This window comes from Lepidochelys kempii, chromosome 6, assembly GCF_965140285.1.
Source record: "Lepidochelys kempii isolate rLepKem1 chromosome 6, rLepKem1.hap1, whole genome shotgun sequence".
Lineage (NCBI taxonomy): Eukaryota > Metazoa > Chordata > Testudines > Cheloniidae > Lepidochelys > Lepidochelys kempii.
Window position 1 is genome coordinate 112,981,130 of NC_136385.1, and position 14,793 is coordinate 112,995,922.

General features: G+C 49.0%; 1 protein-coding gene across 1 annotated transcript in view; it reads left to right on the plus strand.

Annotated features, from left to right (window-relative positions):
• The window catches only part of AMN (amnion associated transmembrane protein), a 56,829-nt gene extending 46,265 nt beyond the window's left edge, over positions 1 to 10,564 (plus strand). The window contains exons 9-12 of the mRNA XM_073349712.2: positions 2,645 to 2,816; positions 5,532 to 5,688; positions 8,405 to 8,522; positions 9,891 to 10,564. Of these exons, the coding sequence (XP_073205813.2) occupies positions 2,645 to 2,816; positions 5,532 to 5,688; positions 8,405 to 8,522; positions 9,891 to 10,001 (558 nt within the window). The 3' untranslated portion in view covers positions 10,002 to 10,564. The remainder of the gene's footprint in view (positions 1 to 2,644; positions 2,817 to 5,531; positions 5,689 to 8,404; positions 8,523 to 9,890) is intronic.
• The last annotated feature ends 4,229 nt before the right edge of the window (positions 10,565 to 14,793 follow it).

The following is a 14,793-nucleotide window of genomic DNA, read 5'->3' on the forward strand; positions in this document are numbered from 1 at the left end:
ACTGCCCGACACCCCCTCCATGGCAGGGAAATGATTAAGTGAGATACACTCAGACCATCCTACCAAGTGAGCCACACCCCATGCTGCAGAGGAAGGCAAAAAAAACCCAAAGTCACAGCCAATCTGACCTGAAGGGATGCTTGGTACCATCTCAAGGCACCAGCCCACCCCGCCCAGTGTCCATTGTCAGCCATGGAGGGTTGCCAACTTTCTAATTGCAGAAAACCCCCTTCCCTGCCCCTTCCCCGAGGCCCCGTCCTGATACAGCCCTTCTCTGACTCCACCCCCTACTCACTCCAGCTCCCCTCTCTCTGTCACTCACTCTCCCCCACCCTCACTCACTTTCACTGGGCTGGGGTTGGGGTGTGGGAGTGGGGGAGGGCTACAGCTGGTGGTGTGAGCTCCAGGGTGTGGGTGAGAAATGAGGGGTTCAGGGTACGGGAGGAGGCTCTGGGCTGGGACAGGAGGCTGGAGTGTGGGAGGACATGCGGGCTCTGGGATGGTGCCGGGGATGAGAGATTTGGGGTGCAGGAGGGGGCTCTGGGCTGGGGTTGAGGGGTTTGGTGTGTGGGAGGAGGTTCAGGGCTGGGGTAGGGGGTTGGGGTGCGGGAGGGGATTCCGACCTGGGGCAGGGGGTTGGGGTGCGGATGGGGGTGCGGGATCTGGGAGGGAGTTATGGTGCAGGAGGGGGTTCTGACCTGGGGTACGGGGTTGGGGGTGCTGGGTCTGGGAGGGAGTTTGGGTCTGGGAGGGGGTTCTGACTTGGGGAAGGGGGTTTGAGGTGCAGGTTCCAGCCGGGTGGCACTTACCTCAGGTAGCTCCTGGTCGGCAGCGCAGCGGGGCTAAGACAGGCTCCCTGCCTGCCCTGGCTCCGCGCTGCTCCTGGAAGTGGCCAGCATGTCCAGCCCCTAAGCAGAGGAGCCAGGAGGCTTTGTGTGGTGTGTGCTTCCTGCCCCCGCAGGCACCACCCCCTCAGCTCCCATTGGCTGTGGTTCCCGGCCAATGGGAGCTGCAGAGCCGGCGCTTGGGTGGGGGCAGCACGCAGGGCTTCCCTGATTGCCCTTGCCCCTTGGGGCTGTGGGGACATGCCAGCTGCTTCTGGGGAGCTGCACAGAGCCAGGGCAGGCAAGAAGCTTACCTTAGCCCCACTGCACCCCTGACCGGACTTTTAATGGCCTGGTCAGCAGTGCTGACCAGCGCTGCCAGGGTCACTTTTCGACCAGGCACCTGGCTCCAGCGGAAGGAGATTAAAAAAACCCACCAACCCAGAGTATGGGTAAGGGGAGGCATAATCCCTTCCTGACCCCTGAGGTAGCTGTCTGAACCCCTGAAGTATGCACCTGAGGCTTCAGCTCTTCTCTAAGTCTCAGCTGGGGGTGGGGGTGGGGAGACTGGCTGGTGAGTGATGTGGGGCACTCTCGCTTCCCAAGGGATGACAGCATTTCAGCAGCAGGCAGAACCCACGCTGGGTGGGTTTACAGGGCCAGATTCACAGCCATGCAGGGGCCCAGCACAGAGCCGCTTTCATCCTGGTGGAGCTGGGTGGGTGGGGATGTAGGAGACTCCTCAAGGAGCATTCGGTTGGCATATCAGTTCCTATCCCATCCCACCACTGAGGGCATGGCCAGAGCAAAAGGTGCTTGAACAAGAAGGTGGTGCATCTGGCCAATCCCTGCCTGCCAGAATGGGTCCTAGAAAGTGTGGGCACCTGGGCCTAAACCAGAGCAGTTTTCAGGCTGCTCTAACTTATGCTGGGGACTAGTTTTGTCCCTGGCAGCCATGGGATCTGGGGGCACAAAGGTGGCTGACCAGAGAACCTGACCCACAGTTTTCAAAACATCTGTTAGCAACACTGCAGGAGACGGCAGAGCTGGGGGTCCCAGGCTGCACGACAGGCAAACTCGCTCAGGTGTCACGGTGCTCTTCGCAGCTGCCATGCTGAACCCCCGGCTCCACTCCTCCGCTCTGCGTTCTCCCGCCCAACCGGCCAGTCGAGCACACCAGTATTGGGGGTCACTGCAGCAGCCCGGCCTCATGCTCTGGAGCTTCGGGCCCTGTGCAGCCACCTGGAGGATATGGCTTCAGAGATCCCCCACAATGGATCCCTTGGGCCAAATTTTGCTCCGGGGCAGGTTGTGCTTCCGGAGTAACATCACAGGAGTTACTCTGGATTTACCCTGCTATAATCAAGATCCGACTATAGCCCCATGTAGCAATAGATGCGAGTCTGGTTCTTCCCTCCTTACAAACGTGTACATTCTAATACATTGTTTAAGGATGTGTTACATACACTGCCTCTTTATACAGGGGCCAAATGACACTGTCACTAGAGCGTAGGCGCCCCGATCCAGCTCCAAAGGGAGCACTATTCCTACAGGCATAACCTACCCTGCGTACTCTGAAGTAACATTGGGCCCTGGTGTCTGTTGTTTACAGCCCTGCATGGAAAGAAGACATAAATGTGTCGTTGTGAAAACACAGCCATGAGGTGATTCACAGCCGCACTAGCTCTTTGATGATATTTACATTAAGATTTATAGCCAGCACTTATTTTACTGTCCATCGCAGCTCCAGCTAGAGACAGACCCTGTGATCTCTGCCTGCTGACCTAATGTGTTTTGTGTGTCTTGCTTTCTCGGAAAAGCCAAAATATGCAGGTGTTCAGATGGCTATATCCAAGGTGCATAAACCCCAGACTTCGCGGAATGCAGTTCCGGTCATCCAGATTGTGCTAATGGATGATAAGACAGGGTCACAGACAGGGACTAATGCTGAACAGTTGGCTGAGGACATCATACGTGACATAACAGTGCACGGTAACTGGTCCCATTCACCTATGGAAGATTCTTTCTCATTCACCAATGATGCTTTCTAGGCAGTTAATAGGAATCACAGAAAATTAAGTGGCAGTTTAGTTAACAAAGTATGTATTGAAAACTCCTGGTTGCTTGTACATAGCTTGTCCATCCTTAGAGATTTTTAAGACTCAGCTTTACAAAGCCCTCGCTGGGATGATTTAGTTGGTGTTGGTCCTGCTTTGAGCAGGGGATTGGATTAGATGACCACCTGAGGTCTCTTCCACCCCTAGTATTCTATGATAGCACTTTGCTGTGTCTATCCTCCAAGGACCATAGCAACGTAGTTCCAGTGGTGTAGCTATGCTGGCATAACCCTGTAGTATAAATGCAGCCTACAGTGATGGAAGGGGGTTTCTGTCGCCGTTAAGAACTTTGCCTCCCTGACCAATGGCAGCTGCAATGGCAGAATCATTCTTCTGTCAGCCTAGCTGCATCTACACCAGCGGAGAGGTCAGCATAGCTACAGTGCTCTGCGGTCTGGATTTTTCATACCCCGGAGCACCATGCATTTTAAGTATAGATCAGCACTTTCAGCTTCTAAGCATTTTCCGGCCCCTCTGAATTAATCAGTGCGAGTCCAGCACAACTCTTGCAAATCTATCCTCCCCCACTCCCTAAGGACTTGGCTACACACAAGTTCAGTGTTAACTGGTACAGCTTTGTATGTGGACACTTAAAACTGGTTATATCGGTTTAGTTTGTCCTTGTGAATTTACAGCAGTGTCCACATATAGAGCTGTACCAGTTTAACTAAATGAGTATAAAATCACACCTTTGGTCATCTTTAGTCTTGTCTACACCCAAAAGTTGTACCAGTATAGTGGTACAGTTAAAGTGATACAACCCCCAGTGTGGAAGCAATTATATTGGTATAAAGGTGTTTATATTTGTGCCGTTTATTTCCATATGGGAAGAGGACTAAAGTTATACCGGTACACGGCATTTTTACATCAGTATAACTATGTCCATCCTAGGGACTTTACAGGTATAATTATTTTGGTAAACAATCCCTTCCCTAACCAAAATAACTATGCCAGTACCAAAGCTGTCCATGGACCAGCCTTTCTGTGTAGGCCAGGCTTAATTCTGCAGGAAGAAAGAAACTGCCACTTGCATGTTGCCTATTGGATGCCAATAGCTCAGTGGTTTGAGCATTGGCTTGCTAAACCCAGGGTTCTGAGTTCAATCCTTGAGGGGGCTGTTTAGGGATCTGTGGCAAAAATTGGGGATTGGTCCTACTTTGAGCAGGGAGTTGGACTAGATGACCTCCTGAGGTCCCTTCCAACCCTGATATTCTATGATTCTAAGGCTACTAACCTTAGAAAAATATCTACACAAATAGTCTCTTTTTTCCAGAAAGGAAAGGAATTGGGTGTCTGAACTTAGGGACTTTACCATTCTCCATACAACCTGTCCATTCTTGTCTCCACCTCCAAATAGAGGAACAAGCAAAAGGAACAGAGTTTTCACATAAAGTTTTTCACTCTTGCAAAATGCATTTCCCATATGTGGGCTCCTGATATCCCCCAAGAACAGCACTGTTGATTGGCCAGACTAGTGGATTAATTGAACCTTTTCACTGATCCCATAAAAGGGACCACACTATCTGCCTAGTTCACTTTTTCTGGAGGATAGCTCTGATCCAAACCTTCCTGCATAGAATATGAGACACTCATGCTAGAGCTGTGCAGAACATTCAAATAAAACCTGGACTCTCAGCAAGGCTCATGAGCCTGGAACTTGGGCAAGACTCTTGGGTGTCCATCATTTGATTTATGATAGATCCAAATCAGTCCCCCAGAGCTGAGTTCCCTCTGAAATGTGTCCCGTTCTTGATGTAGAGCCTGATTCAAATAGTATGACTCAAGCCCATCTCTAGCGGGAACCAGGGCCAACATTTTCAAAATGAGGAGCCTAAAGTTAGACTCTTGAATCCACATCTAGGGCTTGTCTGCACTGCAAATGTTTTGCCAGCATCGTTATACCAGTATAGCTAACCCAGCAGAGCTCCCTAGTGGAGATGCAGTGTAAACTGACAGGAGGAATTCTGCCGGCACAGTTAAAACACCTCCCTGAGCAACACGAGCTAAACAGAGGGAAGCACTCTGCTATCAGTATAGTCATGTCTACACCCGGGATCTTTTCTGGCATACCTATGTTGTCTACAGGGTATGTTTTTTTTCATAGTATGCTGGCAAAACTTTGTAGTGGATAGCCTCTAACATGTAAGTAAATGACTTGATTTTCAAAAGAGCCGAATACCTTGAAGTCAGTGAGGGCTGTTGGCTGTTCAGCACTTTGGAAAAACTTGGCACCCATGAAAGGTAGAGGTCTTGACCAAGTCTCACTTGGACTGATTTTTTAACCTGAATTGCCAAGTAAGTGACGCTAGTGTGCGTGAGAACCCATGCTAACCAGAACTGAAGGGCTGTGTCTCCCAAACCCCTGTAAACGGAAACCACTGATGGCACACAGCCCCAAGACCTGCTATTTAGACTGACCCATGTTTGCGGAAATGCTAATGCCACAGTGAGTTGCAGAGAGTATTTTTCTAGGCACCCTGCTTTTTATGTACATACCAGTTCAGTACAGGGATTGCAAGTCAGGGGAGAAGGGGGGAGGGTGTTGTATTATATAACCCTGTACTGAAAAATCCTCTTACCTACTTTGCAGGTGACTCCTTTGGCATTGTGACGGGTACAGTGCAAGTAGCCACTGGCAGTAATTCTAATGGAGAAGGAGGCACCATTGCTGGGACGGTTATTGGTCTACTCCTTGGGGTGCTGTTGCTCGGCATAATGCTGTTTCTCCACTGGAAGGGGATGATAAGGTAGGCACGGGGGCTTTCACACCCATTCGATTGTTAACCACCGAAGAGTTTTGTTTAACAGCTGAGACTAAGAAAATGAACTCCGAGGTCTTCCGTCGTTCACTGATTCATGAAACAAAGAATCCAGGGATTGGCCCAGACCCTACCCACCATTAAAGCAACTTTATGTTACTCCACCAGTGTCAAGCTGTGCTAGCATTGGCAGAGCCGGCCTCCCAAATATCCTCGCATCCTGGGGAGGTCCTAAGGTGACAAAGAACTGCCAGAGCAGCGTCTACATCACGCCCTGTCCCTGCAGCCCGGTCGTGGCTGGGCATCCTGGCATTGCAACAGTCCTTGGCTGTATGTGTTGTGGGAAGCTGGAATAAATGAGGGCAGCCTTGAGGCTGCTCTGACTTGTACCCAGGGACTGGTAGGTGCATAGTGGCCCCAGGATCAGGGAAGTTCTTTGGTGGCTTCAAGGCGCATTAGTGCCCCCTCCAGCAGCAGCCCTCGAACCAATAGCTGTCGCGCTGTTCTCCGGTTTGAGTTCAATGCGGTTCAATTTTGTAACTTAATGGAAATTCCCTGTTGCTTTGCAGTCCCGCAACTGCATGCAGAATTGACATTGCCTGGTGGGGCCCATTTGGCCATATTAATGCACCGAAACAATTCTAAACACTTGTTCTGCAACTTTGTGTCCCTGAGAGCAAACTGCACGACGGAGAGAGCCCGCGGCAGCCCGTTGGACCATATCACTTTATTTATTAATTGTCACGCAGCCTGCGCTCAGGCGTCAAAAACGGAGACTAGGCCAGGGCAGGGCTCGGCCTTGGATTCCTTCTGCGCCCCAAATTCCCACGGAGGCCAAAGGAACCCGGTCTACAGGTCTGGGCCCTCACTTCTTTTGGGTGGCTGCAGATCTGGGGCCTGTTGAAGTACCTTGGGGCTTGTCTGACTGTTCCATTGGCCAGCACGCAATTTAAATCACTTGTGTTTGTTAAATGTTTCAGACTTCTTGCGAAACAAGCAGATTCAAGCAGTAAAGATTACATCTCTGAAATGATAGCTCTGTGTGTGTGCGTGCACTGGGAGGATGTATAGCTATCAGGGAATAGCTGTACTGGGAGGTGGCTGGATCGGATGCATTTGACACAATAGGTGAGATGAGAAGAAGGAAAAAAGGGGGAATTCAGAAGGAAAAGGGGAGAAAACTGGGGGTGGCCGGGGAAGGTCCCATCACAAGATTTCAGTGTAATCAGATGGGCTTTATGAGCCTATTCTGCAGGTGTTTGTCCCATATGTCAGATTACCACAGCGAAGGATCACAAAACAGCCCGGTCTCTGCTTAAAAAGCTTTACCAGCAGAGCCATGTCAGGGGTGTGCTTTGCGGTTATGCTGATAAAAGACCCAGTGTAGACACAGTTATACTGGTATAAGGTGCTTTATACCACTATAACTTGGGCCAGGTCTACCCTACAGACTCCTGGCAGCATTGCTCCCTGAGCCAGGGGGTGAAGAGAGGTGATTTTTGACCAACAAAGCTGTGCCAGGAAAAGGCCATAGTGTAGACGCAGCTATGTTGGCAAAACTAGCTTGTTTCAGTCCGGCGGGGTAGATTTACTTCACCAGTGCAACATGCAGCTTTGCCAGCACAGCAGCATCCTCGCTAGGCATGATTTGCTGCTATAGCATACCAGGATTCCTATACCGGACCATGGAAATACCACTAGTCCGGGAAAGTACTCCTAAGTGCAGATATAGCTTTATTTTGCCTCGCCGAATTGGAATAAGCTATACCAGTATAGCTGCTTCCACACTAGGGGAGTGGTGTTGCTCTAACTATGATGGCATAGTTAAAGTGACAAAACTGTTACATGTAGCCAAGGCCAGATGTTCCAGATGAAATCCCATGTCCAGGCTGCTGTTGCATACCAAAGAGCTTTGTCACAGCTGGCTGGCTCCAGCAAGGGAGGAATCCAAGGCAGGCTGCTTCTGCTTTTGCCAATGCATTAGTGTTGCATTTTTCAACAACCAGCGCAGTTCTCAGGCATCATTTGTTTTTCTTGCCTCTCGACAAGCGCAGAGATGATTAGCGTTTCCTAGCAAAAAATAGCAGATTTATTTCAGTTCTAAGTAAATCTCCAGCCCCCATAGTTGTTACTAGATTATTCATTTCCCAGTGACGTTCGTCTGGAGGCTGGGCAGTTGTTTGACATACGTGCTCACTGCTTTGGGAGGAAAGTTTATGAAATAATGAAAGAGGGGGGAACCCAAGACCAAAGCCTTTGGCTTGGCTCTCCCTGCCCAGCTGCAGGCTCTGAATTCCAGCACTGGCACAAATACCACTTCAGCACTCGGATCACTGCAGCTGGATACCAGTTTTTTCCTATAATGGAGGGTGCTCTAAATTAGAAAATGGGGAAATGATAGGGCCAGCCAGAATGTGTGAGAGCTTCAGAGCAACCTGAAGCTCTAAAGCAGAGGATGCCAATCATCCTAAGTGCTACTGAAACAGTCCTCCTTCAGAGAGCCTCGGTTTTAAAACTGAAAACTACAGCCACTTCCCTGAAGAGCAATCGATGTCCCTTTTTCAAGAGGGCTTGACACTTACCTGAAATATTCCCCCACCTCTAGCATGAAGGAAATCCATTTCACTAGGGGAGACTGGCTTGACAGTTGCCTTCAGTATTGGATGGACGCACATTTGGGAACCTAAAATGTCTTTCCTCTCAGATTACCATCCGTACACTTGGCAGGCCTGTGGAACAGAAAGAAGGACCAGGATGTTGTGGCAGGACCAAGTGACAAAGGGTTTGACAATCCCATATTTGACACGCCGACCAACAGAGCTGTAAGTGTCTTCACTTTCTCTTTTTCCACAGCTGGCTCAACGCGTAACCCTTTGCTCAGCCTTTGCATGTGGAATTGTCATTGCAGGCACTGGGCTGGTGGGGTGATTGGGTACTGGCTGGAATATCTGACCTGGGTGGTGTCTGCTAGATGGAACGTCGAGTCTCTGGGACTCTGCAGACTACAGCAGGGATAAGTCCTATGTACACAGTGGAGATTCCTCGTTAGCTCCAGTGGAAACGCTGTGTGCACTTGGAGTGAGTGGAAGCCCTTGGGCTCTCCCTCGATGCTGCAGATGTGCTATACAGCTGGTGACTGTGCTGGCCATTGTTTGTGGCCAGACGCTTTTTACAATGTGGGTCGCTAGAAGCTCTCCAGTTTTACACACCCATCACGGCTGAGGCTTTCAAAGGAGTGGTAGGTGAGGTCTATGTCCCGAGTGCATTGCAAGCGGCTTGGATGTGTGGAACATTTGAGGGAGGCCAAATCTGAGGAACATTCTGAGCTGGCAGCTGTAGCTAGGAGCCAGAGCACTAAGTACAAAATGTAGCAGAGGTGTTTCATTTTCTGGAGACGTTACTGGCAAAAATGAGTTGTGCTGTTCCTGAATCCATAGTGCCTTCGACTGACATGCTTCTTCCACGCCCTCCCCACACTCCTCCCCTTCATAGCTCTGTAACTAAAAAAACAAATTACCCCATCTAATGTAATTGGGGTGTGACAAGAGTGAGCAGCAGGAGAAGAGAATTGCTATGGGAGGAAGGACACTTGCCCCAGAAAGAGCTGGGCAGAGCTCAGGCCAGCCTGCGTTGCGGGGGGCTTGGGCTAGCCACACACAGAGCGGGGGCCCTCAGATTAGCAGCTCGGGCCAGCCCAGGGGTGAGGGTGGGGCCTCAGGCTAGCCCTATGTGGTGTCCCATTTTCCCTTTGGGAAATGTGGTCACTCTAGGGATGGGCTAAAAGCTTATCAGGTTCCACAGAAGGTTTTTCCTTTCTCTGGATGAGACCATTCACCATTACATTAGATAGGGTCACTTTGTTTTGTAGTTCCAGAGATAGGAGCCTCATGCTTCATGGCAGAAGCCAGTCCCAGCTGGATGGTCTAAGGAGGAACATCCTCTGTGGGCAGCTCAGTCCAGAATGGTCAACTGAGGGGTTTCGGCTGCTGGTCACTGCTGGAAACAAGATACTGAGCTAGACGGCTGGCTGGTCTGAGCCGGTCTGGCCATTTCCATGTGAAGTATGCAGCTTGCTGAACAGTAGTGCTCAGTTCCACAATGTCACATCAGATTCACTTCATCTTACAAGCGCCTGAGCTCGGCTTTTTTTTCACCCCTCTCCTTAAACATTTTGTCTCTTTCTGTTGTAGGAGTCACATGGTGCATGCTCCGGAGAGGAGGCCCTGAAGGAGATGGCTAGTAAAGACAGTGGGATTTATTTTGTTAACCCGTTATATGATGAAACTGAACTCATTGCTTAATAGCAGAGTCCTGAGCGGTCCTAGCCAAATGTGAGGTTGGAATATAATTTCATTCAGGCTAATATTTTACCCACTGTACAGTAATAGTTATCCCAGGATAACCCTCTATGGGGACATTTTTATTTTGCAGTAAAAGTGGCTTTTATTTGGTTATTCTAAATCTCTTCCCAAGTGTTATAAGTTAAAGCAGAAAAAGCCACCCTTATACCGGAATAAGTGTGTCCACATGCAGGGATTATACACCGGTATACTATACCTCTTTAAATTCGCACCTTAGCTTATACCAAAAAACCTCTACCACACAGACAAGGCCTAACTAAAATCCCCCTGCATCAGCATCTGTGTATGATTTCTTCAGGTCCTGTCCTAAACTGTTATTTTGTGTTGCTGCTAGAGCTGCTGAGTTCTTCCACCCCCAAGGTGGCTGCATTTCAGTGGTGGGTGAATTGATATAATTTGCATATCAGTTTTCCTTGTCACTGACAGGAGCTGTATTCACTCATTTGTTAGCTGAAGTTCCCAATGCCTTAACAGAATAAACAGTGTTCATACAGTTCATGTCATTTGTGTGCAATCGTTGTTTTTTTCCCCCTTTAAAGATATTCAATTAAATAACAATACTTTATCCCTATTTTATCCAAGAAGCTGAGGCATAGAGAGATCAAAGGCTTGATCCCTGCAAGATGCTGAGCTCTCTGGCCTAGATCCAGCACTTTTCACATGAAATCAGCCAGTGATTTGTGTGTGTGGAGAGAAACAGGCATGGCAGCAAAATATTTCAGAGTCCTTGTTTGTTTCCCTGATCACTGAGAATATCTGAATGCAGATTTCTCCCCCGCCCTCCACCCCCAGCCAGCCCATTTCACAAGATGGAATCCTAAGCAAGTATTTATCTTCCTCTGTCATTTATTGAAATGGCTGCACTGCTCCGATTTCTCCTGCGATCCCATTCAAGTTTGACATTTGTTATGAGAACTTAAAAGAGCCACCTTGGAATTTTTCATGTTGCTTCCTGAGGTCAGAGAGCAAATATTTTAGCAGGAAAACAAAAGCGGGGACCCATCATTTTTTACATTCCTGACATTCCAATGTGCCACTTTACGATGTCCACACTAGTTCCATTGAGAAGTCCAGCATGAGATGTTTAAATGGCTTTATTTTCTGCATCAGAGACAAGGTGGGTGAGGGCCTATCTTTTACTGGACCAACTTCTGTTGGTGAGAGAGACAAGCCTTTGAGCCACACAGAGCGCTTCTTTGGGTCTGGGGAAAGTATTAATAGTGTCACAGCTAAATACAAGATCAAACAGCTGTTTTAGCATAGCTAGAACATATGCTAAGGAACCTTTATGCTAAACTATCTGTTCCATCTTGTGTTCAGCTGTAGCACTCTTTCCCAGTCCTGAAGAAGCAGGTCTCATTCACCAACAGAAGTTGGTCCAATAAAGAATATGACCTCACCCACCTTGTCGCTCTAATATCCTGGGAACGGCACCAATATTCCTTTCTGCATGACATTCTGGGGACTAGTTAAGTGCTCAATTAAGAGTGGGACTAAGAGGCACAACCTTTCCACAGCTCCTTAGGACGTGGCATCAGGAACAGTATGGTAAGTATGTAGCCTCATTGATTTTAAGGCCAGAAGGGACCATTATGATCATCTAGTCTAACCTCCTGCATAACACAGGCCAGAGAACTTTCAGCATGGACGTTTACTTATTTATCACTGGATTTTTATAGCTGGTACCTCTCAAATACCCTACGCACCCCAAAAATTCATGCAGCAATCCTCCTCACGTGTTGGGAATTCATTATAGAATAACTTATCAATGGGCAGATCTTGGATTCTGAATGTGTGGAGATGCGTGAAAATGTATGCAAATTTGCAATCTCCTGGGTTGTCAATAGGGCAGGTACAGTAGGGAAGTAGCTCTGTTTAGTTTATTATTTTTTGTTTTAGTCTTTAGATGGCCTAAGCTTTTTTCAAAGGCTTTGGAACTTGGTTTTATGTCTATCACAGGTTCTGACAAAATGTGACAGCTCATAGATAGTGTTTAAAGACATTACATGTCTGTCTCTAGGATAATGACCCACTGGAACTATTCTGACAAAGTTTCCTTTGCAGACAGATTAAATGTATTTTATAGGGGTCCCAAACATTTCCCAGTGCTGATTGGTTCACTTGCCTAACCATTGGCATGAATGGGGCAGAAAAATAGATTCAAACGTCAACCTCCAAAAGGCAAAAGTTTTGCAACAGCCAATTGATTCTGTTGCCGTTTTGGTAGCGAGGTTGGGCAAAGACATTATGGAGCAGACACTTGACTAATTTGTCATTCTGGGCTATCAGCCCCAACTGCTCGTGAATGGACCAGGGGCCAGAAACAAGGAGAGGGCCTCAAATAACAGCCCTCTACAACACACAGCATCTCTCCTGGTCCAAATGGAGACAGGCCCTGAGCAGTCAGATGGAAGAGTAGAAACCAGACAGCACAGCTAGGAAAACTGAAGTCAAAAATGGGAAGCTAATATGTGCTACCAACGAACTCCTTTTCCCTCATGGAGCCTCCCATGGGAGCCACTCATAGCAAAGACAGCAGCAGCATGGGAGCGGAGCTCAGTAACACCATGGGTCTGGAGTGGGAAAAGTAGGGGGGAGGTTTGAGGCCAAGGGATGAATTATCCCAGCGGCTTCTACAGTTCCCTTATTATCTGTATTACGGTAGCACCAAGAGGCCTTTACCAAGACCACAATCCCATTATGCTAGGTGCTGTATAAACCTACAATAACAGACCCTGCCCTGCAATGGATACAATCTAAACAGACAGAAAGGTGGAGGAATGGAGTATAGTGAGCCCCATTCTGCAGGGACAGAGAGATGACGAAGCCTGGATCAGAGCTTGTGAACTGAACTCAGAGCCCTGATTTCTAGTCTACTGCCTCACACCGCAGCTCCTCCTTTCTGTAGCCCCCCTGAGGTGTCACCTTTTGGACCCCACTACCTTGAAGGCTCTTTTAAGTGCAAAGCCTTGTGCCAATGTGTGTGCTGGGCCCAGGGATTGCTGTTGCCTTCAAAGCTGCCTTGCCTCACTTTGTGAGGATTGGTTAATGTTGGAATAACACACTGTAAAAATACAAAGCTGCTATAAGTGCTTCATAACGTTGGTACCTGTTGCATCCTCTCTCAGAGACCACACCCTGCTAGGACCAGGGGCAATCACGCATATACTTCAACACAACAGCCAACAACCTACCTGACAGTCCTTGAGATGGGGGCATGTATCTGACATGAACTGGGTGATGACCACCGGCTCCATTTCATAACAGATACCTACCATCCTTTATGTGGTAGCAGCTTTGGCTCACTGTTGGGACAGGCTAGGTTGTACCCACAAGCTAGAAGGGGAAGACTCCATAGCCCATTTCCCAGCCACCAATGAGCTCCTATTTGTCCCTATAGGGTATGTCTACACTCAATAAAAAAAACTCTGCCTGGCTTGTGCCAACTGACTTGGGCTCGCAGGGCTCAGGCTAAGGGGCTTTTTAATTGGGGTGTAGACATTCGGGCAGGAGCTGCAATCCAAGCTCAGAGAGCCTCGCAACTCAGAGGGGCCTAGAGCCCAGGCTCCAGCTCTAGCATGAATGTCTACACTGCAGTTAAACAGCCCCTTATCCTGAGCCCCAGTCAGCTGGCATGGGCCAACTGCAGGTGTCTAATTGCAATGTAGACCCACCCTGAAAGACCAAGATGATGGAGCATGTAAAAGCCCAAACTGCCTAACTATCTACATGGAAAATTGAGCATGGGGTAGCAGCCTTGGGACTCATGGGTGCTGGGGGTCTAGGCGTGGCTGTTTCTGGGACAAGTCACTTTCTCTCCCTGCCTAATTCAGATGGTAAGTGGTGCAGAGCAGAGACTGCCTGGGACCGGGTGGTTGGTTGTCCTTTGTTGATTTCAACTGAAAACGAATCACATTTAAAAACAATTCCAACTTTGCTTGTTTTAGTGACAAACGAGGAGCTGAAGTGTAAAAAACAATAGAGCGGAATGCTTCAAATGTGCTGGGGGCCCTGGCAGAACTACGTGCTGTGAGAATAAAACTGACAAGCCAATGAACCCTCCTGGGTACTGAAAAGAAAGGAGACTGGAACGGGAGGGGTGATGGAGGGGAAGAGACAACCACTGAACACTGCCAAGCCTCAGCCTCTTCCCTGCACAGAGGTGGGGGCAGCGAGGCCATCGATCTTACAGACCGGTTGTTGTTGCCAGTGCTGCAGTTCCCATAATGTTAGATGCCATGGTAACAGGATGATGTCACTTGCCAAGCTATTCATCTACGAGCGCAGAATTTCACAGTCACACTGGCCTCCTGCATCAGTCAGCACTAGCTCATTGGAGGAGAGTGCGCAGTACAGCACCCCTCATACAACATGCTCCCACACAGCTGTGTGCTGCAGAATTCAACTGCCAAAAGCAAGGACACCCGCCACAAACACACCCACGCTAGGAGAGGAGGGATGGCCAAGGGGTTAGAGTGCTAGCCGGGGACTTGAGACACCTGGGTTCAATTCACTGCTCTGCCACGGGCTCCCTGTGTGACCTTGGGCAAATCACTGAAGGCCAAAGGTACGGAGGCATTGCTTCACTGAGTGTTACCTCCTAGGCGCCCTGTTGCCCAGTGGAACCCCCCAGCCCTCGGTTGGGTGCCCAGCCTCCCCACACAATGCATGGGCAGATTAAGGGATCCTCAGAGGCCGGGAGGGAACTAGCCATCTGTGAACTGCAGCGTGT